Source organism: Monodon monoceros, unplaced genomic scaffold (genome assembly GCF_005190385.1).
Source record: "Monodon monoceros isolate NGI ecotype Baffin Bay Population unplaced genomic scaffold, NGI_Narwhal_1 Super_Scaffold_7, whole genome shotgun sequence".
NCBI lineage: Eukaryota > Metazoa > Chordata > Mammalia > Artiodactyla > Monodontidae > Monodon > Monodon monoceros.
In genome coordinates this window covers 8,048,508-8,065,384 of record NW_021703784.1, presented here as the reverse complement: position 1 = coordinate 8,065,384, position 16,877 = coordinate 8,048,508, and the positions used below count along the sequence as shown (strand labels likewise).

Genomic DNA, 16,877 nt, shown 5'->3' with positions numbered 1-16,877 from the left:
GTTATACTAAAGAGCTTCCAGTTGTAAAAATCTGATTTTATAGGTGGCCTGAGCAGAGCAGCTCTAAGCACACCTAGAGGTGAAGGAAAATAGGAAGTGGAGAAAAGAGGAAAAAATGGGGAATGAGAGATATAAGAGGCTGGGAATAGGGGAGAAAAAGGTTATAGGTCAGGCTTGATGGTTCGATGCCAAGAAATTGCCGTCCCTGGGGTAGAGACGGACTGCTGGGGACAGAGATGAAAACAGTTTCATTTCTATTTACTTGATCGTTTTAATCTCAGCCAACACTTTGCTGTCAGAGAACACGCCTAATGCAGCCGAATTGCATGGCAGCTTGACCTATTCTTAGTCATTTTATGACTTGATTTAAACCCATCATTGCTTAGTACCCTTTGGTTACTGAAGTCTCCAACCAAAGAGACCAAGATACTTCTGCATTTTATTGTTCTGTTGTTAGGCTTCATAATAGAAAGACAAGCAAACCTGCAGAAGTAAGTGGGAGGGAGCAAAGAACACGATACGGGATCAGGAAGGACGGCAACCCCGGAAGCGGCGCGGGTGGGCCCAGAAGACGGACTGCATTTCCCAGGCTCAGTCACCACGCGGCCCCGCCCCCTCCGCCGCCGCGGCCCCGCCCCCTCCGCCCGGGCGGCTGGACTCTGCGCCCGCCCGACTTCCCAGCGGCCCCGTGCGGCCCGGGCATGCCCAGTGTGGGCGCAGCGGCCCCGGCCCTGGGAGCTCCCTGGCGGGAGTGTGTGGCCGGGCGCGAAGGGGTGCGGAGGGGCGTGGAGGAGCCGAGCGGGCCAGCGGTGGGCCAGGGGCCGGGCCGGAGCCGGAGCCGCGGGGGCAAAGCTGCCGGGTAGGTGCAGTTCTGCCGAACCAGGCCCTGGCGCCGCGCAGCCTGCGCGCGCGGCAGGGGCCCCGGTGGCTAGGGCGGCGAGGGCGTGTGAGGGCAGCAGGGCCCGAGCGCGGGGTTGGGAGGTGCGGGTGGGGGCTGCGCGCGGGGACGCCTGGCGGGAAGGTTCTGCGGCGGCGGGGCAGGGCCGGGGCGCGGGACGCAGCCCGCAGTCGCCGGCGAGCCTCTGCCCAGGTGCGGCGCGGCTGTCTTTAGCTCCCCGCGTGACGGGATGAGAGCGTGCCCCGCGCCTCGTGCACGGCTGTGGTTGCGGAGGGAGACCAGCTTCCAGTCGGGTTTGCCAAGGAGTTGGGGGGGTTGGGACCTGTGGGCTATGAGCATCCGGGGAGCCCGGTGGGATGTGAGGATGCTTACCTTTAGTGAAACTGGAGTGGGATGTGACAGCCTCCTGCTTTCCGGACTTGGGTTTCTGGGTTTAGTGACTTAGAAAGTACAGGACCGTGCCGCAGTAGATGCTTAATAAGTTCTCATTACTGTTTAGGAATTTAATGGCCAGTTGTATTTACAGGCTTACGAGACATTTTGTCCATGGGATGCTCGGGTTAAACAAAAATCCTCATCGCAAAGCTTGAGTAAAAAGCCCCGACTGAGGGTTCAGACACCGGGGTTTTGAAGTTCGCTGTAGCCTTTCACGTGCTGTAATCTTGGGCAAGCCATTTAACTTTGGAGGTTCAGTTCCTCCGTCTGTGAAATGCTGTGAACCAGATGCATCTCACTTACGTCCACCACAGTTGGAGGGTTCCCTCCGTGTTATACAGTCTCTGGTCTCAAATCTTGGCAGGTTGCTTTTCTCCCTGCCTGAACTTTTTGTCAACCGGGTAATATTTCTGGATATTCCGGATAATTCAAATAGGATCTGCATATAAAATTGAAGTGACTTGTCCTTCACAGGCCACTATTGGTCAGTAGGTAACCTGCCACTTGGTACTTGCAGAAGCCAGTTGTTAATGGCCATGGTTCAGGTAACACAGCTCCTCTCCTTGGATTAGGACCCACATCCTTCCAGCTGTGTCAGCACCTTGAGAAACCCAGACTAACTAATCGGCTTCCTTAAACTCCCACGTTAGCTCATTCTGTAGTGGGATTATGTTTATGTAGAAGTTAAGTTTTTATTTTCATGTTACTGCACTTTGTACTCAAAACCTATGAAAAATTTTAATACTCTTAATTCATAGATGAGGAAGTAGATGGTTAAAAGTGAATCCATGATAATCTTTAGAAACTAGTGTCTTATATATCATCATTGAGCATTAACTATTCACCTGTCACTGAGTATCCTGTCACTCAGGTGTTTTTTGTTTGTTTTTAAGTGGGAGCATTAACAAAAGTTTCTTACCCTAGAAACTTCTCTACCTGAAGTGAGTGCATCTGGGTAGGATTTGACCCAAGGAGAAGATGGTACATACAGTGTTGTGCAAGTTGCCTTCTCTCTGCTGTATTCCCTGCTCTTCCTGTTCTGGGTGGCAGTAGTCCAGTTGGGTCAATAAGGTACAGTTTGGTGAAGTGGTCATTAGGGAAAGTGTGCTTATGTTTTGAAATTCGAGGTGTATAGAAGCTGCCTGTGAAATTGTCATTATGGTCTATCTCTTAAATTAAGAATACCCTAGATTGGTTTAGTCAGGTTTGAGAATTTTAGAATCCCAAGTCCTTAATTAAATTTTTGAAAATGGGTTTTGCATTCACCTTAGACATTACATGGGAGCGTAGTATTTTAAAAATACTTATACATGTGAACTTTCAAGTTATTATTTTATGAAGCTAGATTTCTCATTCACCTAAGAAATAAATAAAATGGGAAAGCTGTAGTGTGTTAAAGAATGTTTATACACGTGGACTTAACCTTGTTTTGGCCTAGTTTAATTCATTGTTTCCTGCATGCTTGTTGAAATTGTACATATATGTATACATTTAAAGTTGGAAAACAGGGAAGGCATATTTGGGGGTCTTGGTGGGAAATTTCACATCATACTTTGAACTTATCTGTGTGCTGGAGGGCCCTGTGTATGAAGTGCATATTTAGTAATTTTTGTTAGAACTTTCATTTTGCTCCTGTATTTGTATTCAAGTAACATCAAGCACAGATATTGTAGTGTAATTATCACCCATCTCATGATCTCAAATCTCAAAAGTACTTGGGACGTGTAGGAGGGATAGTTAGGGACATCAAGGCCCAGAGAAGGGATTACTAGTCCATGTAAAAGTGAAAGGGTGGTAAGTGATTTAAAAATTTATTGATTTCAGGTTTTTCAGTAGTTACAGGTGTAACTTCACTTAGTTAACAGTGCTAGTATCTACCTAAGTGCTAGAATCTACTGCAATCCTATTAGAGAAGTATGTGGAAAACGTCATCATGTAGAAATGTACGTGAGTAACTTGAAGATAAATATTTTTCCCCGCTTATGCTCCGTCTGTTTCCAGGTGCTTCATGATGAGACATTTGGGAACACTTCTCTCTCCTTTGTGTAGTTGATAGTTTGGGCGGTGAAGAGATGGCTGACAGTGTCAAAACCTTTCTGCAGGACCTTGCCAGAGTGAGTACGTCAAGTCATCTTTTGACCCTTTTGCTGCAGGAACTGACTAGAAAATCCTTTAGGTATTTTTGAAATTTTTATTATGCTTGTTGGGTTCTTCACCTACAAGTTTTCATTCTAATCCACACTACTCGAGGGAGAGGTATTATCCTGCATCTCGCAGAAGCTTGGGAGAATTGTCTAGTGAGTGTCTGTAGTATTGAAACCCTGTTCAGCTTGGCCCCAGACCCTCTTTTTTTTTTGATAAACTTTATTTATCAATATATATATTTTTTGGCCATGCCACATGGCTTATGAGATCTAGTTCCCCGACCAGGGATTGAACCCGGCCCTTGGCAGTGAGAGCGTGGAGTCCTAACCACTGCACCACCAGGGAATTCCCTAAACTTTATTTTGGAATACTTTTAGAGTTGCAGGGCTGTACAGAGAACTCCTCTATATCCTTCACCAGGTTCTCTTAATGTTAACATCGTATGTAACCATGGTATGTTGTTGAAGATCAAGCAGTGAACATTGGTACAGTGCTATTACCTGAACTACTTTGTCCGGATCTACATTATAGGACCTGTCTTATTTTCCCATTCTACAAGGCGGAGATGATGATGCTCTAGAAAAATGTCCCATAGAGATCTGTTTAGGATGTAGTCACCCACATGATCAGTAGCATAACATTCCATTATAGTGGCTGTCTGAGGTCTAATGCCCTAGTTGTAGCCCCTGTAGCTCTATTCCTGGGAGCAGGAGAGAGGCCAGTTCTGACGGGGAGTGGGAGTGTTTAAAAGTTTATTATCTTTGAATCAAAGGGGGGGAATTGAAGGAATATCTTAGAAGGGCCAAAGAGAATTCATGTGATCTTCTTTTAATACCTTATGTCCTTTTGTGTGATAAAATTTCAACCCTGGATCAGTTGTACAATGTGAACTTTGTGTGTCTGTCTGCCCCACTAGACTGTAAGTATCTCAGAAGTGGGGATGCTGTCATCATCCTAGCACATACTAGGCCCTAAGCCCTTTGAACTTAACTATCTTAATTTTAAACTGTTTGTAGAAGATTTAGAAGTTAAAAAGCAAAATAAGATTAAACATTACTCGTAGATAAAAGACCAGGTAGGTGCATGCTGCCAATTTATGCTCCTGTCGGCAGGTACTTCATAAACTTGTCCATTTCTCTGTATCCGGACAGTTTTCTCTAAAATTTGTTTTGCTCATAACAGTAGGTGAAAATGCCATTCTTAAATCCAGGTTGGCCATTGCTTCCAGAATGCCTTTTTCTGCTGCTGCTTTTTTTTTTTTTTTCTTTTTCTGGCTGCGTGGCATGTGGGACCTTAGTTCCCTGACCAGGGATCGAACCCGCACCCCCTGCATTGGAAGTGTGGAGTCTTAACCACTGGACCACCAGGGAAGTCCCCTTTTTTCTGCTTCCTGATGAAGTTGAATACCCTAGTCCTTCCCACTCTACTTTGGACATAAATCTGTTGTGGTACTTACTAAACTATAAATTTTTATTTCTTTATTTTTTTCTTTTGGTTTACTTGTGTACTTTTCCTGCTGAGTTATAAGTTTCCTGAGCATTTCCATATGTTGTCTAGCTCATTGAAGATGCTCAATATGGGAGTGGGTGGATAAATGAGTGCAGTCCTTTGAACTGGGTAATAGGCAGTTCTGATGTTTGTAGTAATAACAGTAACCTTTCTGCCATTGGGGCTCTTCCAGTCATTGGCAAGTGCCCCCATCAGTGACTTATAGGCTTAACAACCCTCTTCCTCAGCATACGCTGTTTAAGGACATTCTCCTCCAGCTACACTACAATGTTGTTTCTGTCTTATGTGGCATGCTCTTATCCTACAGCTTTCCACACTTTTACAGTGATTATTTCTTTGTGTCTTCCATTAGCCTTGGTCCAGCCCTGGTTCTTTCTTGAGACCAGTGTTTAATCTACCCTAGTATTGCTAGTTTAGTACAGGATGTAGATTGTACTTGTAGACATTAGATTGATATTGGAAGAGTATAGAGGAGGGCAATAACTTGGCTTTATAGTATCGGTAAGTGTTAGAGGGAGTAGAAAACCACTATTTTGCAACCATGTTATTCAAGATTGGTTTGGGCAAGAATTGTTAATTGATGCTAAATCTAGGGGAGAGGACTTGATGAGCAGGATATTTGCCTGGTATCAGAAATGTCTGCCCACAGATTACTTATTAGTTGCAAGGAGAAAAATTTGCAGCCATACAATGGAGCTGGATAACACCTTGACTGAATATGTAAAATTGACATCACCAGCAAGGTGAGACAGACATCACATGCCTCTGGATGTAATATCTGGAAGGGCACACCATCACTTATGTGATATTCCTGCCAAAAATATGTAACCTGGGACCTAATCATGAGGACACAGACCTAAATTGAGGGCATCCCGTAAAATAACTGACCTGTATACTTCATAAAGGAAGACACGCTAAGGAGCTGTTCCTGATTAAAGGAGACTGAAGAGATATGAGAGCTAAATGCAACATGTGATTCTGAACTGATGTCTGATACTTGAGGGGTAAAAATGCTATAGAGGGCATTACTGAGACAAATGGGGAAACTGGAATATGGACTGTAGATTAAACTGTTTCAATATTTAATTTCTTTAATAGATAACTATATATATTTCCTAAGAACAATATTGTTCTTAGGAAATATACACTGAACAATTAAAAGTAAAGAGACATGACACAGCAACCTACTCAAATGATCTAAAAAAATGTATATATATATATAAACAAGAATAAATAACAATGTGGCAAAATAGTGGTGAATCCTGAGAAAGGGTATTAGGGAGTTCTCCGTTCTTGTAGCTCTTCTGTAAATTGGGAATTATTTCAAAATACAAAAGTATCAAGGGTCCGCTAAGCTTTGTAGCAAACTAAGTACCATGATTTCCACTGTTATTTCATCACTTTCCTGTATGTAACTTTGGAAAGTCTTCTGATCCAAAATCTTCCCTCTTTAAAAATGATACTCTTGTGTATAGGGAATCAAAGACTCCATCTGGGGAATTTGTACCATCTCAAAGCTAGATGCTCGAATTCAGCAAAAGAGAGAGGAGCAGCGTCGAAGAAGGGCAAGCAGTGTCCTGGCTCAGAGGAGAGCCCAGAGTATAGAGAGGAAGCAAGAGAGGTAAGGAGTGGAGGCTGATGTCAGAAAACATCTGAATTCCCTTCTGTGGGCACTTTAGGAAGTGATTAAACTTAGTATAGAATTCAGACACTACATAGTGACTTGGAGTTTCAATACCCCATTATTTGTCTTTTGTGCTTTCTGCCCCAAAAAAGTTACAGGTGATTTCCCCCCACTCCCCTCACATTGAATTAAACTGGTGTCTAGCAGTAATCCTTGTTCAAAATGTCGTGGTGTTTAAAAGAAATCAGGATGGTGAATAGAGAGCCATAAAAAAATTACTTGGATTGGTGGATACTTCTAGGAGTGCCTGTGTGGATTTTGATAGAAGAACCTCAGACATCCTCTTCTAGTCTCCAGTCTTGGAATTTAGAAAATATAGTTTTTTTTGTGTTTGTTTTTTTTTAAGAAAAACTGCTTCTCTTGAAATATTTTTAGCCTTTTCTTATTGACATTAGGAGAGAACATTGGGATAACAGTAGGTGCTGGAAAAATAAAATGTCAACAAAAGATGTAAAAAGGAGAGCTACTGAATGATACTATGGAAATAGCCTGTATGCCTTTTAAGCTAAATACATGTGGTCTTTTCCAGTGAACCACGTATTGTTAGTAGAATTTTTCAGTGCTGCGCTTGGAATGGTGGAGTATTCTGGGTAAGTTCTTTTTCGTCAAATTCCAGGTGCCTTATAAGCATCTTTATTCAGATTATTTTGGTGTTCATGGTTCTCAACTGTCTTCTTGAAACTGAGACAGGTAGCTTTCACCTGCTAATACGTGCTTAAGGCCATGACTCAGGATTCTGTGCACCTTCACTCATTTTATTCCCACTCAGAGAAAACTTGTATGTAAATGTCAGGAATAGATAGCCCTGAATGTACACTTTTTTCTTAAATGACTTACTCACAAGTTTTAATGTTAATAGGTAACAATTTCTTGTGACATTGTCTGGACATTTTGGTTAAGAGCAACTGTGGGGGCTCAGAGGGGAAAGAGATGGATATGGGCAAGCTTCTCCCTTTGTCTGGTCATAGCAATGTCCTCAAATTGATTACTATTGAAACTCACACCAGAAGGTTGCCTACAGCTGACTGAGAACCAACACAGGCTTAAGTGAAATTTGAGTACTTTGAAGAACAAATAGTTAAGTACTTTCTTGGACTTGAAATTCAGTATAATTCAACTTGTTAATCTAAACATTTCACAGATGTTTTTAGGTGTTAGCTTTCATTAATAAAATATGACTGTGTACTTAGTATATGCCTGTAATTTGGTGTGACTACTAATTGAAATGTTCTTCTAGTCCCCCAGAAGTTTTACTGTTTTCGTAGGCAGTGTCAGGTTTGTACTCCTCAGCTGGAGAATTGGGAAATAGAACTGAGTCCAATTTTGGTACCACTTCAGGGCTCCTAATTTGTAAAAGACACTTCCATCTGGAAAATAATTACACTGAAACTTGGAACTCCTGTTTTAAAGAAGGGCTTTTAATGTTTACCTTATTTCCTCTCTCCTTTAGTTCAGTCTCCTTTTGTTTTATCGAGTGTTTATTCCCGTGCTTCAGTCAGTAACGGCCCAAATTATTGGTAAGTATGTCCATTGCCGAGGTGGGAGGTGTTTCCGTGTCTCCCTCAGTCTATTGAATACTTCCTCTGTACCTGCAGCTTTAGATGTTTTTAACTGAAATCTCTCAACAACCCTTTGGGTATTGTTACAGATAGCATTTTATAGATGAGGAAATGGAAATTGGTTACCAAGGTTAAACCGTTAGTAAGTGGCATAGCTGGGATTTGAACCAGGGTGGTTTCCTGCATACGGTGTACTGCTGGTCACTGACATATCAGTCACCACCCGGTAAGCAGGTTTGTCTCAAGGTAAGCAGCACATCTCCTTGGCTACTCTGAATTGGAGTTGTGGCCAGAATTTGGTGTGTCTATGAAGAATAAGACTCTCTGAAATAGGTGCAGTGATGTGCTGGCAGGAACCAAAGATGTATGTGTGTGGAGTAGGGGTTGCACATTTGGTCTTCTGGTTTTCCATTTCTCCAGTTAAACTAACAAGCCTTTCCGCCTTTCTTAGGTGATCCGTCACTACATGGGGATGTTTGGTCGTGGCTCGAGTTTTTCCTCACGTCAATTTTCAGTGCTCTTTGGGTGCTCCCCCTGTTTGTGCTTAGCAAAGTTGTGAATGCAATTTGGTTTCAGGTAGGTCCAGGGCAGAATGGAGTCTGGGTTCTATGGCATAATGGATCGCCTGGTGGCAGGTTTCAGCCTGTGAAGTTAGTGGCCATGTAGGGAGCGATTTCACCGCCTTAACTTTTCTTGGTCAAGCAGCAAGTGGGTGATCTCTGTGCTCTTGTAAAATGGAATTATCCTCTCAGGTCTCCAGAGCATCTCATGGCCAGATGTCCAGGGGCTTTTCTCCCCTGGCAGGTCTCATGGCAGATCAGTGGCCTTAGCTTTGGGGCTGGGTATTGAGGCCACTTAATTCATGTTTTGGTGAGCTCCTTTCTCTCTTACAGGATATAGCTGACCTGGCCTTCGAGGTATCAGGGAGGAAGCCTCACCCATTCCCTAGTGTCAGCAAAATAATTGCTGACATGCTCTTCAACCTTTTGCTGCAGGCTCTTTTCCTCCTCCAGGTGAGACTGGCCTTCTGGGCACGTGGAGCAGATTAAGAAAAGAAGATTCACTAGAGGGAGCTTCACAAAGACAGGGTGTCACATTTATACTCAGCAGATACGTTTATGGGAGGCAATGATTTGTAAATCATTTTTTCACAGAAACAACTAGAGACTTAAAATCATAAAATCGTAAAGAAACATGAATTTGCCTGCTCCTCCCTGCCACCCTGAGCATTCTTCACTCTCCTGCTATTTAGAAACTTGAGAAGCAACTATCAGGCTATCTAGGTAGATGGCTCAGAGTGGCAGGTGAACAGTGTCAGGTCTCTGAAGCTTTGGAATTAAGATTTTCCATACTTGTTCTTCAGGGGATGTTTGTGAGTCTCTTTCCCATCCATCTTGTTGGTCAGCTGGTTAGTCTCCTGCATATGTCTCTTCTCTACTCACTATACTGCTTCGAATATCGTTGGTTCAATAAAGGTAAGCCTGTCTAAAGAAACTCAGAACTTGGAGGCCCAATTTGGAAATGGTGCTGCTAAGTAGACCTCTTAAATTCTTCAATACTTAGGCCCTTGGCAAATTGTCTTTGTAATGAAGCAGACATTTTGGCAAGAGGGGACTTAGATTTGGCTTGGGGGGTTAACCCTTAACTTTGTTGCTGGGGAATGTAGCAGTGTAGCATCATCCTTATGGAGCTTAATGTCACGTAGCTCTGACAGCCATAAGATGGCATAAATGAGCACGAGTTATTTTGAATTAGAGAAATTAATTTGATGTTGGTGCATACAGATTATTTGGGGGGATATTTTGAAAGTCCTTGGCATATTTGGGTGTGGTTGGTTGAAAGGGGTTAATTGATTCCTAGAGGATAGCTGCCTTTTTTTGATTCTTGCTTTGTTCAAGACTAATACTTACAAAGGATTCTGGTGTTGTAATTCAGAATTCACTTAGCCCGCCAGTTTTGAAATTGTGATTGTTCAATTGTAAAACCTTCGCATAGAAGCTTTATCAGATTTGGACAATTCTAATTTATATGCTTTAGTTGTATTCTAAATGGCAATTCTGTACCTACAACTCAAACCTCAAATAAATTGTCTACCATATTTAGTCATTTGACTAAAAGGAAATATGCAGCCTAATTGTATTGGCTCCTTGTTTTAGGAATTGAAATGCACCAGCGATTGTCAAACATAGAAAGGAATTGGCCTTACTACTTTGGATTTGGTCTGCCCTTGGCTTTCCTCACAGCAATGCAGTCCTCCTACATTGTCAGGTAATTTGACTGTAGGGACTGAAGGGGACTGGTAAAAATACTCAGTGTAGGGAGCACCTTCTGTATGCCTGGTTCTGTGCTAGGCATTCTGCATTCTTATTTGGCCATCAGGAGGTCTGTAGGATTTTTTCTCCCTGACAGATAGTCATAGACATTTGTCAGTTAGCTTTTTTTTTTTTTTTTTTCCCCTTTTTCGGCCTTCTTTGTTTCCCCACCCAGGGATCGAACCCGTGCCCCCAGCAGTGGAAGTACGGAGTCCTAACCACTGGACCGCCAGGGAATTCTCAGCATTAAAATATAGTCTGCATGATCATATATGCCATATTCTTCTGTTTTGCTTCCTCGAACAATGTTAAACATAGCCAGTGCTTAGAAAAATCCTTTTTTTTTTTTTTAAAGATGTGTTTGATACATTAAGGGTGCATCAAGCCATGATATTTAGCACTGGAGGCAAAGAACTTTGGGCTTCTAATATCTTCAAAGTCATGGCTGTTTTGAAGGTGACTAATTATTTCTTTTCTTTTTTTTTTTTTTTAAACAGTGGCTGCCTATTCTCTATCCTCTTTCCTTTATTCATTATCAGCGCCAATGAAGCAAAGACCCCTGGCAAAGCATAGTAAGTATTAGCCAGTATTAGCTAAAATGTATTAAGTTTTTTTGGTCTAAAGTGTTGGGGCCGTAACACTGCAATCATGTGAATGAGACATTTTTGTTAAGGTTTTTTAAAAATAACCTTACATTGCAGGAAACTATTAATATACAGTTCAACAAGAGAAACACTTCTGGGATGTATCCCAAAATTTTCCCCATGCATATGTGCACATATGTGTTTCAGAAATTGCTGCTATTATACATATTCTTAAAATGTAACAGTTCACCGAATAAGGCACTTATACCTGTAATTGAGCTCATTTTGTAAGAATGGCCAACTTTTTAAAAATAGTGGGCCATGTGTTCTGGCTACGGGAATTTATTGATAATGACAGTAAAACAAAGTATTTTAAAATGAATCTTTAGTAACACTAGCACTCTGAAAGTTTTATCACTTCAGAGAAAAGCCCAATCTTTTGATCAATTTTGGTTAAGTCAGTGAGGATATACTTATTAGAAATTTCCAATCTGCTTTGGGTTCTTGCATGTTCTTGCTATCCAGTAAATGCTAAGTGTGTATCTTAACATAACTAACTTTCTCTTGAAGCTCTCCTGAAAATGAAATACACATAGCATATGATATCTTCAGACATAGCTTGAAGTTTGTACCCTAGAAAGGTACTTCTTGAATCAGAATTAATCTAAAATAGAACTTTATTTCCTCTAAGCCCCGATACTGCAAATGGTGATACTACTGCACTTCTGACAGGACCCAGTGCATTCTTTAGTTGCTGCCTGTTTAATCTGTGTGTCTAACCTCTGTACATGCTTGATCAAATTTCTGGTGTCTTGTTTTCCCCTGTATCGTTTTAAATTGAAAGTAGTCAAGTAAGTTGTCAAATAATTAAAACAATTTTGCTCAACTGGGGGTGTCTAACAGGTTGGGTCTCTTTTGCCTTTTAGCCTTTTCCAATTGCGCCTCTTCTCCTTGGTGGTTTTCTTAAGCAACAGACTCTTCCACAAGACAGTCTACCTGCAGTCTGCCCTGAGTAGTTCAACTTCTGCAGAGAAGTTCCCCTCACCACACCCATCTCCTGCCAAACTGAAGGCTGCTGAGGGCCACTGAGTCGCCTGCCACCCAGAGGGGATGGGTGGGATTGGAAGGATGCCGCGTCAGCTCTTTTTCTTGTTCACCTCCCCGACCAGGGAAGGCAGGACCCACTCTGCCAAGGGCCCTGTGCATATTACCTTCTCTCTGAGGAATCGGGATTTTTGTCTGGTGCACGTAAGGCAGAATCGTCCTGACACCAGTATGGATTTTAAACACCGGTGAGTCTGAAAGGACCACAGGTTTTTCTGCAGCTCTTTTCTAGCATTTGCCAGCCCCCGTGCCTGGACTGATTTGAATACTTTTTCTCCCTGTGCCATTTATCCTCCCACCTCCCCTTCCTGCCTTCCACCACCCTTGGATGAATGGATTTTTGTAATTCTAGTTGTTGTATTTTGTGGACCTGTTGTTTTGGTTTTTCTGTGAAGCACATATATTGGACGTGGGAAGTAAAGGACACTCTGCTGCTCCTGGTCACTCCCGTTATAGCCATCACTGTCTTGTTTCTTATAACTCAGGCTAGATTTGGTCTCTTGCTCCACTGCAAAAAAAAACAAGCCTGAAGAGATGGGACAGGAGGAAAGACCTCACAGCCAGATCTGCTGGGTTTTGAGGAGTGGTTTTCTTTCTTCCCCTTGAAGGGGAAGAAGCTTTTTTCACTGGTACATTTAAAGCTCCCCCAGCTATAGGGAGGTACCAATTTTGGACAAGTGCCACTGCAACACAGAATGTTCAGAGAACCTGAACTTTTAAACTCTGGAGGTCTGAACTTTATTGTTGGCCACTGCTGGGTCTGTCTGGTATTTCAAAGGAATATTGGGTGCTGCAAATAGGAACTGAAGGGGTAAACTTATTAAACCCATTAAACCTGTGATTGGTTGGTGTTTTCCTGTCATTTTAAAGAGAATAAATATGGGGGGAGGGGCAGGCGTCAAAGCACTTGCACAGTTTTAAGACATCACAAACGTGAGCTTGTTTCCCACAAATGTGTAATGGTTGAAATTTACAAGTCGTCACTTCAAGAAACATATGCATGTAACCCAGGACTTTGTCTTGGATAATTTGGAAGATTAGTTCTGAAAAATGTTCCCTGAAGAAGTTTGGGTTACGTGATTATAATCATGTTAACATCTTGTGAAAGAATTTGGGATTGAGTTGTTTTCAAGTCTATATGTGCATCTGTCCTGTGTACTCATGAATGAAGAGAGGGCCTTCTAGACTTCAAGAATTGAACATTCTCATTAGGGAAGAGGTTAGACACTTGGTTAACAGAAACCTTTACTATGTACAGGACAAAGTAAGGATTTAAAAATCGTTGCCAGCAGATGTGAACCAAATTTGAATATAGAGGTTTTAAAATAGTGGGTATTTTGGAAGTAGGTGTTTCCAGCTCGTGAACAAAAAATTGTAAAAGACAGTTTAAGATTTATTTTCAATATCCCTCTGGTCATTTGACAGTAGTATTGCAGAGAACTACTTTCTGATTGCCGAGGGGGTGGTTGAAGAAGACCTCAGTATTTCATCAGCTTGCAACTGATCAGCGACTGCCTTACTTAAGATTGGTTGTTGTAGATTTTAAAATGAGATTAAAATGGCCACGTCTTTGCTGCCTGAAATTTGTATTTGTGTCAGCTAAGCTGGTCTTAGAAGGGTGAGGGAAGTTGAGTAGAGGAAGGCAAGTGATATTATCCAGCACTGTGCCTGGCTGTAGAAAATGCTTTAAGTCACTGGATGTGAGGAATCTGTAAAGTTTTATTAGTGTAATTGAGAGGCCAGGCCTGTACAAAGGCTAGATTACCAAATGTCTATTGTTGTAGGTATTCCTAATTTCATGAGATGTACACAAAAGCAGTGTAAACTTCTCTTTTCACTAGCATATGGGCAGTGAGGGCAGCGATTAGGAAATGGGGATCAAAGGGAGAGTAGGCTCTGTTTTTGCCAAGTTCAGAATGGCAGTTTAAGGCAGACTAATAGTAACTGAAAACAAGGGAGGGCACATCACTACAGACGAAAGTGAGAGCTTGAGTTTCAATCATACAGCCAGGAGGATCTAAGGAATCATGTTCACAAATCTCTCTTCAGGGGCAGACATCACAGCTCGGACAGGTATGTGTGTTGAAAACACGACCCTTTTATCCTATCTAGAGCTGAGTTGTCCATTATAGTAACTGTACAAAGTAAATGCTTTCTAGACCTGAGTATGTTAAGTCTGTTGGAAACTTTTAAATGGACAAATTCATGCACTGACTTTTTCATTGCTATGCACTTGGTAAGGGGCCAAGAGAAAATTTAAGAGAAATTGTGACAAACTGGAATAAACCCAGAAGAGGGCAACTAATGGTTAGGGGTTTGTGAACCACCTTAAAGGATAACTTCTGTGGGAATAAAAGGGCAACTATAGTTGTTCACTGTTCATTTTCCATCCACTTACTTTCTGATTATAGAAGTAGTACATTTGTTCAGCTTCTGTGCTCCGTGGTTACCTGTGTGGAGGTTGCTCTGGTAGATGTTACTGGTTCTTCAGTAGTGATGGAAGGCTGTTCAGCAGTCATCTCACCACCCCCCTTCTTTGCCCCCACCCTAACATTCCTCCTGTGCTATCGTTCAACCCACAGAAGCTATAAGGAAGCTGACTCCAGGTCAGTGTAAGTTCGGTCTTTTTAACAATAAGAGCTGTACATTCAGAGAAATATTTTGGATAAACCTAAAGCGAGTCCATAGAACCAGTAAAGGATCAAGTGAAGGGAACAGATGACTTAAGTACATAACAGTCATTTGAGCGCTTTCTCTGTCAGGCTCTCCAAGGCACTGGGGATTCAAGGGTGAACCAAAAATATGACTGCTGTCCTCTTGGACCTAACGATACGGTGTAGGAGACTGAGAAATGATCAAATTCTTAAGAATTAACGTGTTCAAATAACTATTATTTTCCATAGGTCTCGAAGTTGGATAAAACATTGGAATTCAGAGAATCTTTGAGTAGGATAAGAGATTATGCCATGTGTTCAGGCTCCATCCTTGGACTCATTCTCTGATTTCAAGTTTAAATGTTGTACCTTCAGACCTGTGGGACAAAGAGTAACCATTTGATCATTTAGATAAGTAGTTCTTAACCATGGGTTAACAGCAGCATCATTTCAGGAGCTTTTCTAAGATACACAGTAACCCCACCTGGACCTGGAGGAAATTTAAGTAATTCTAGAAATAAAAGTTAACAAATTCTAATAACTACTTTCATAGAAACTTGGTAAACTATTGCATCCCTGAAGTAAGAACAGATTGTGAAAAGGGAACAGAATAGGAAGGTTCTTGGAAGTTAAAACAGTTGTGGAAATTAAATGAGATGGCTTATAGAAGTGATGCCGAGGACGCTAAATTAGAGAACTACAACGTAAAATTGAGGAAATTTCTCAGAACAAAGAGCAAAAAGATTAAGACATGGAAAAAGTTAAGACTCGTGGAGGTATCCAAGAATCAGATCTGACATTTGTTTCAGAAAATGAGAACAGAAGCATGGAGACAATAAAATCAGGAAAGTTTCGGGACTTAAACGATGAAAATTGGACTTTTCATATAGATGCTTTTCACTGCCAAGTGAAAAGCAATGAAAGGAAGAAAAAACCCAAAAAACCAGATGGGATCTCTATGGAGAAACACCAGGAAAATAGGTTACCTCCAAGAGACTGACTCACATTGCTATTAGACTTCTCAAGAACAACTCTGAGTAATAGAAGATAAAATTGTAGTGCCTTGAAAGTATGCTTTTATGTGTGCTTGTCTGTATATGGGATGGGTGGGTCCTAATTTCGTTCTTAGAACTCTAAACCTAGCTATGCTATCAAGGACAAAATAAAGGCATTGTTTGCTTTCCATTCAGCTTTTCTGAAAAAGTTACTTGAATCTATCGAAGTGAAAATTCCAAGAAATAGATGACTAATTAAAACAAACACCCAACCAAACAACATGAAACAGTGGAATCAGAGTCATGAAACAGTGGAATCAGAGTGCATTGAGAAGAAATCTTGGTAATACAGCTATACAGCATACTTGGAAAGGTGGGTTCTGGGGAGAACATCTTCAAGAAGAAAACGTACTGTTACTCTGGTCTGCTCCAGGTGAGATGAAGACATGTTTCTTTCGATCAATAATATAAAAGAGGTAAGTAGACATTTCAGGAAAGACCAAAAGCTCCACATGAATGACAACTCCTATAAAGCAAGCTAAAAATAGCATTATTTTAAGCAACTGATAGGACTGTAAAAAGTTTTTCGGAACCAAATAAAACTTCTGGTCCAATAAGTCAGGAGGGAGAGAGATTAACTGATACCCTGAATGTTCGTGTATAATCTCTGGGTTTATAATAACTATAATTTTCCCCATGATTTTGCCATCCAGACTTTTACTTATAAGCCTTTCCCTATCAACTGATATTAAAGAATCATCCTAAAAATAGCATTAGATTTTTTAGAAGTTGTTATTGGAGTACAGTTGATGCTTGGCTTAGATTTTGAACTGTATTCTTTAGTAGTATATTTTGACTTCTGAAAAAGCTGACTTAATTGTACCACCTGGGAAGTCAAACATATCCCTTTAAGAAACAGGTTTAGTAATTAAAAAAAAAAAGAACCTCGATATCTTAAATGTTCTTGAAGCAGTATTTTTTTTTATGTAAAGGAATCT

The 16,877-nt window shown here is 41.4% G+C and overlaps 1 protein-coding gene across 3 annotated transcripts; it reads left to right on the top strand.

Moving 5' to 3' along the window:
- Window positions 1–674: 674 nt before the first annotated feature.
- On the top strand, window positions 675–13,526 carry EI24 (EI24 autophagy associated transmembrane protein). 3 transcript variants are annotated; one of them, XM_029208830.1, is made up of 12 exons: window positions 691–859; window positions 2,258–2,404; window positions 3,335–3,447; window positions 6,463–6,608; window positions 7,201–7,261; window positions 8,122–8,188; window positions 8,682–8,806; window positions 9,124–9,243; window positions 9,594–9,705; window positions 10,387–10,498; window positions 11,040–11,114; window positions 12,053–13,526. In XM_029208830.1, the coding sequence occupies exons 3-12, from the start codon at window positions 3,406–3,408 to the stop codon at window positions 12,213–12,215; spliced, it is 1,023 nt and encodes a 340-aa protein (XP_029064663.1). In that variant the 5' UTR covers window positions 691–859; window positions 2,258–2,404; window positions 3,335–3,405; the 3' UTR covers window positions 12,216–13,526. The 3 variants fall into 3 exon arrangements, with proteins under 3 accessions (XP_029064662.1, XP_029064663.1, XP_029064664.1); XM_029208831.1 differs by having other exon boundaries at window positions 702–859; window positions 2,245–2,404; XM_029208829.1 differs by lacking the exon at window positions 2,258–2,404 and having other exon boundaries at window positions 675–859.
- Window positions 13,527–16,877: the final 3,351 nt, after the last annotated feature.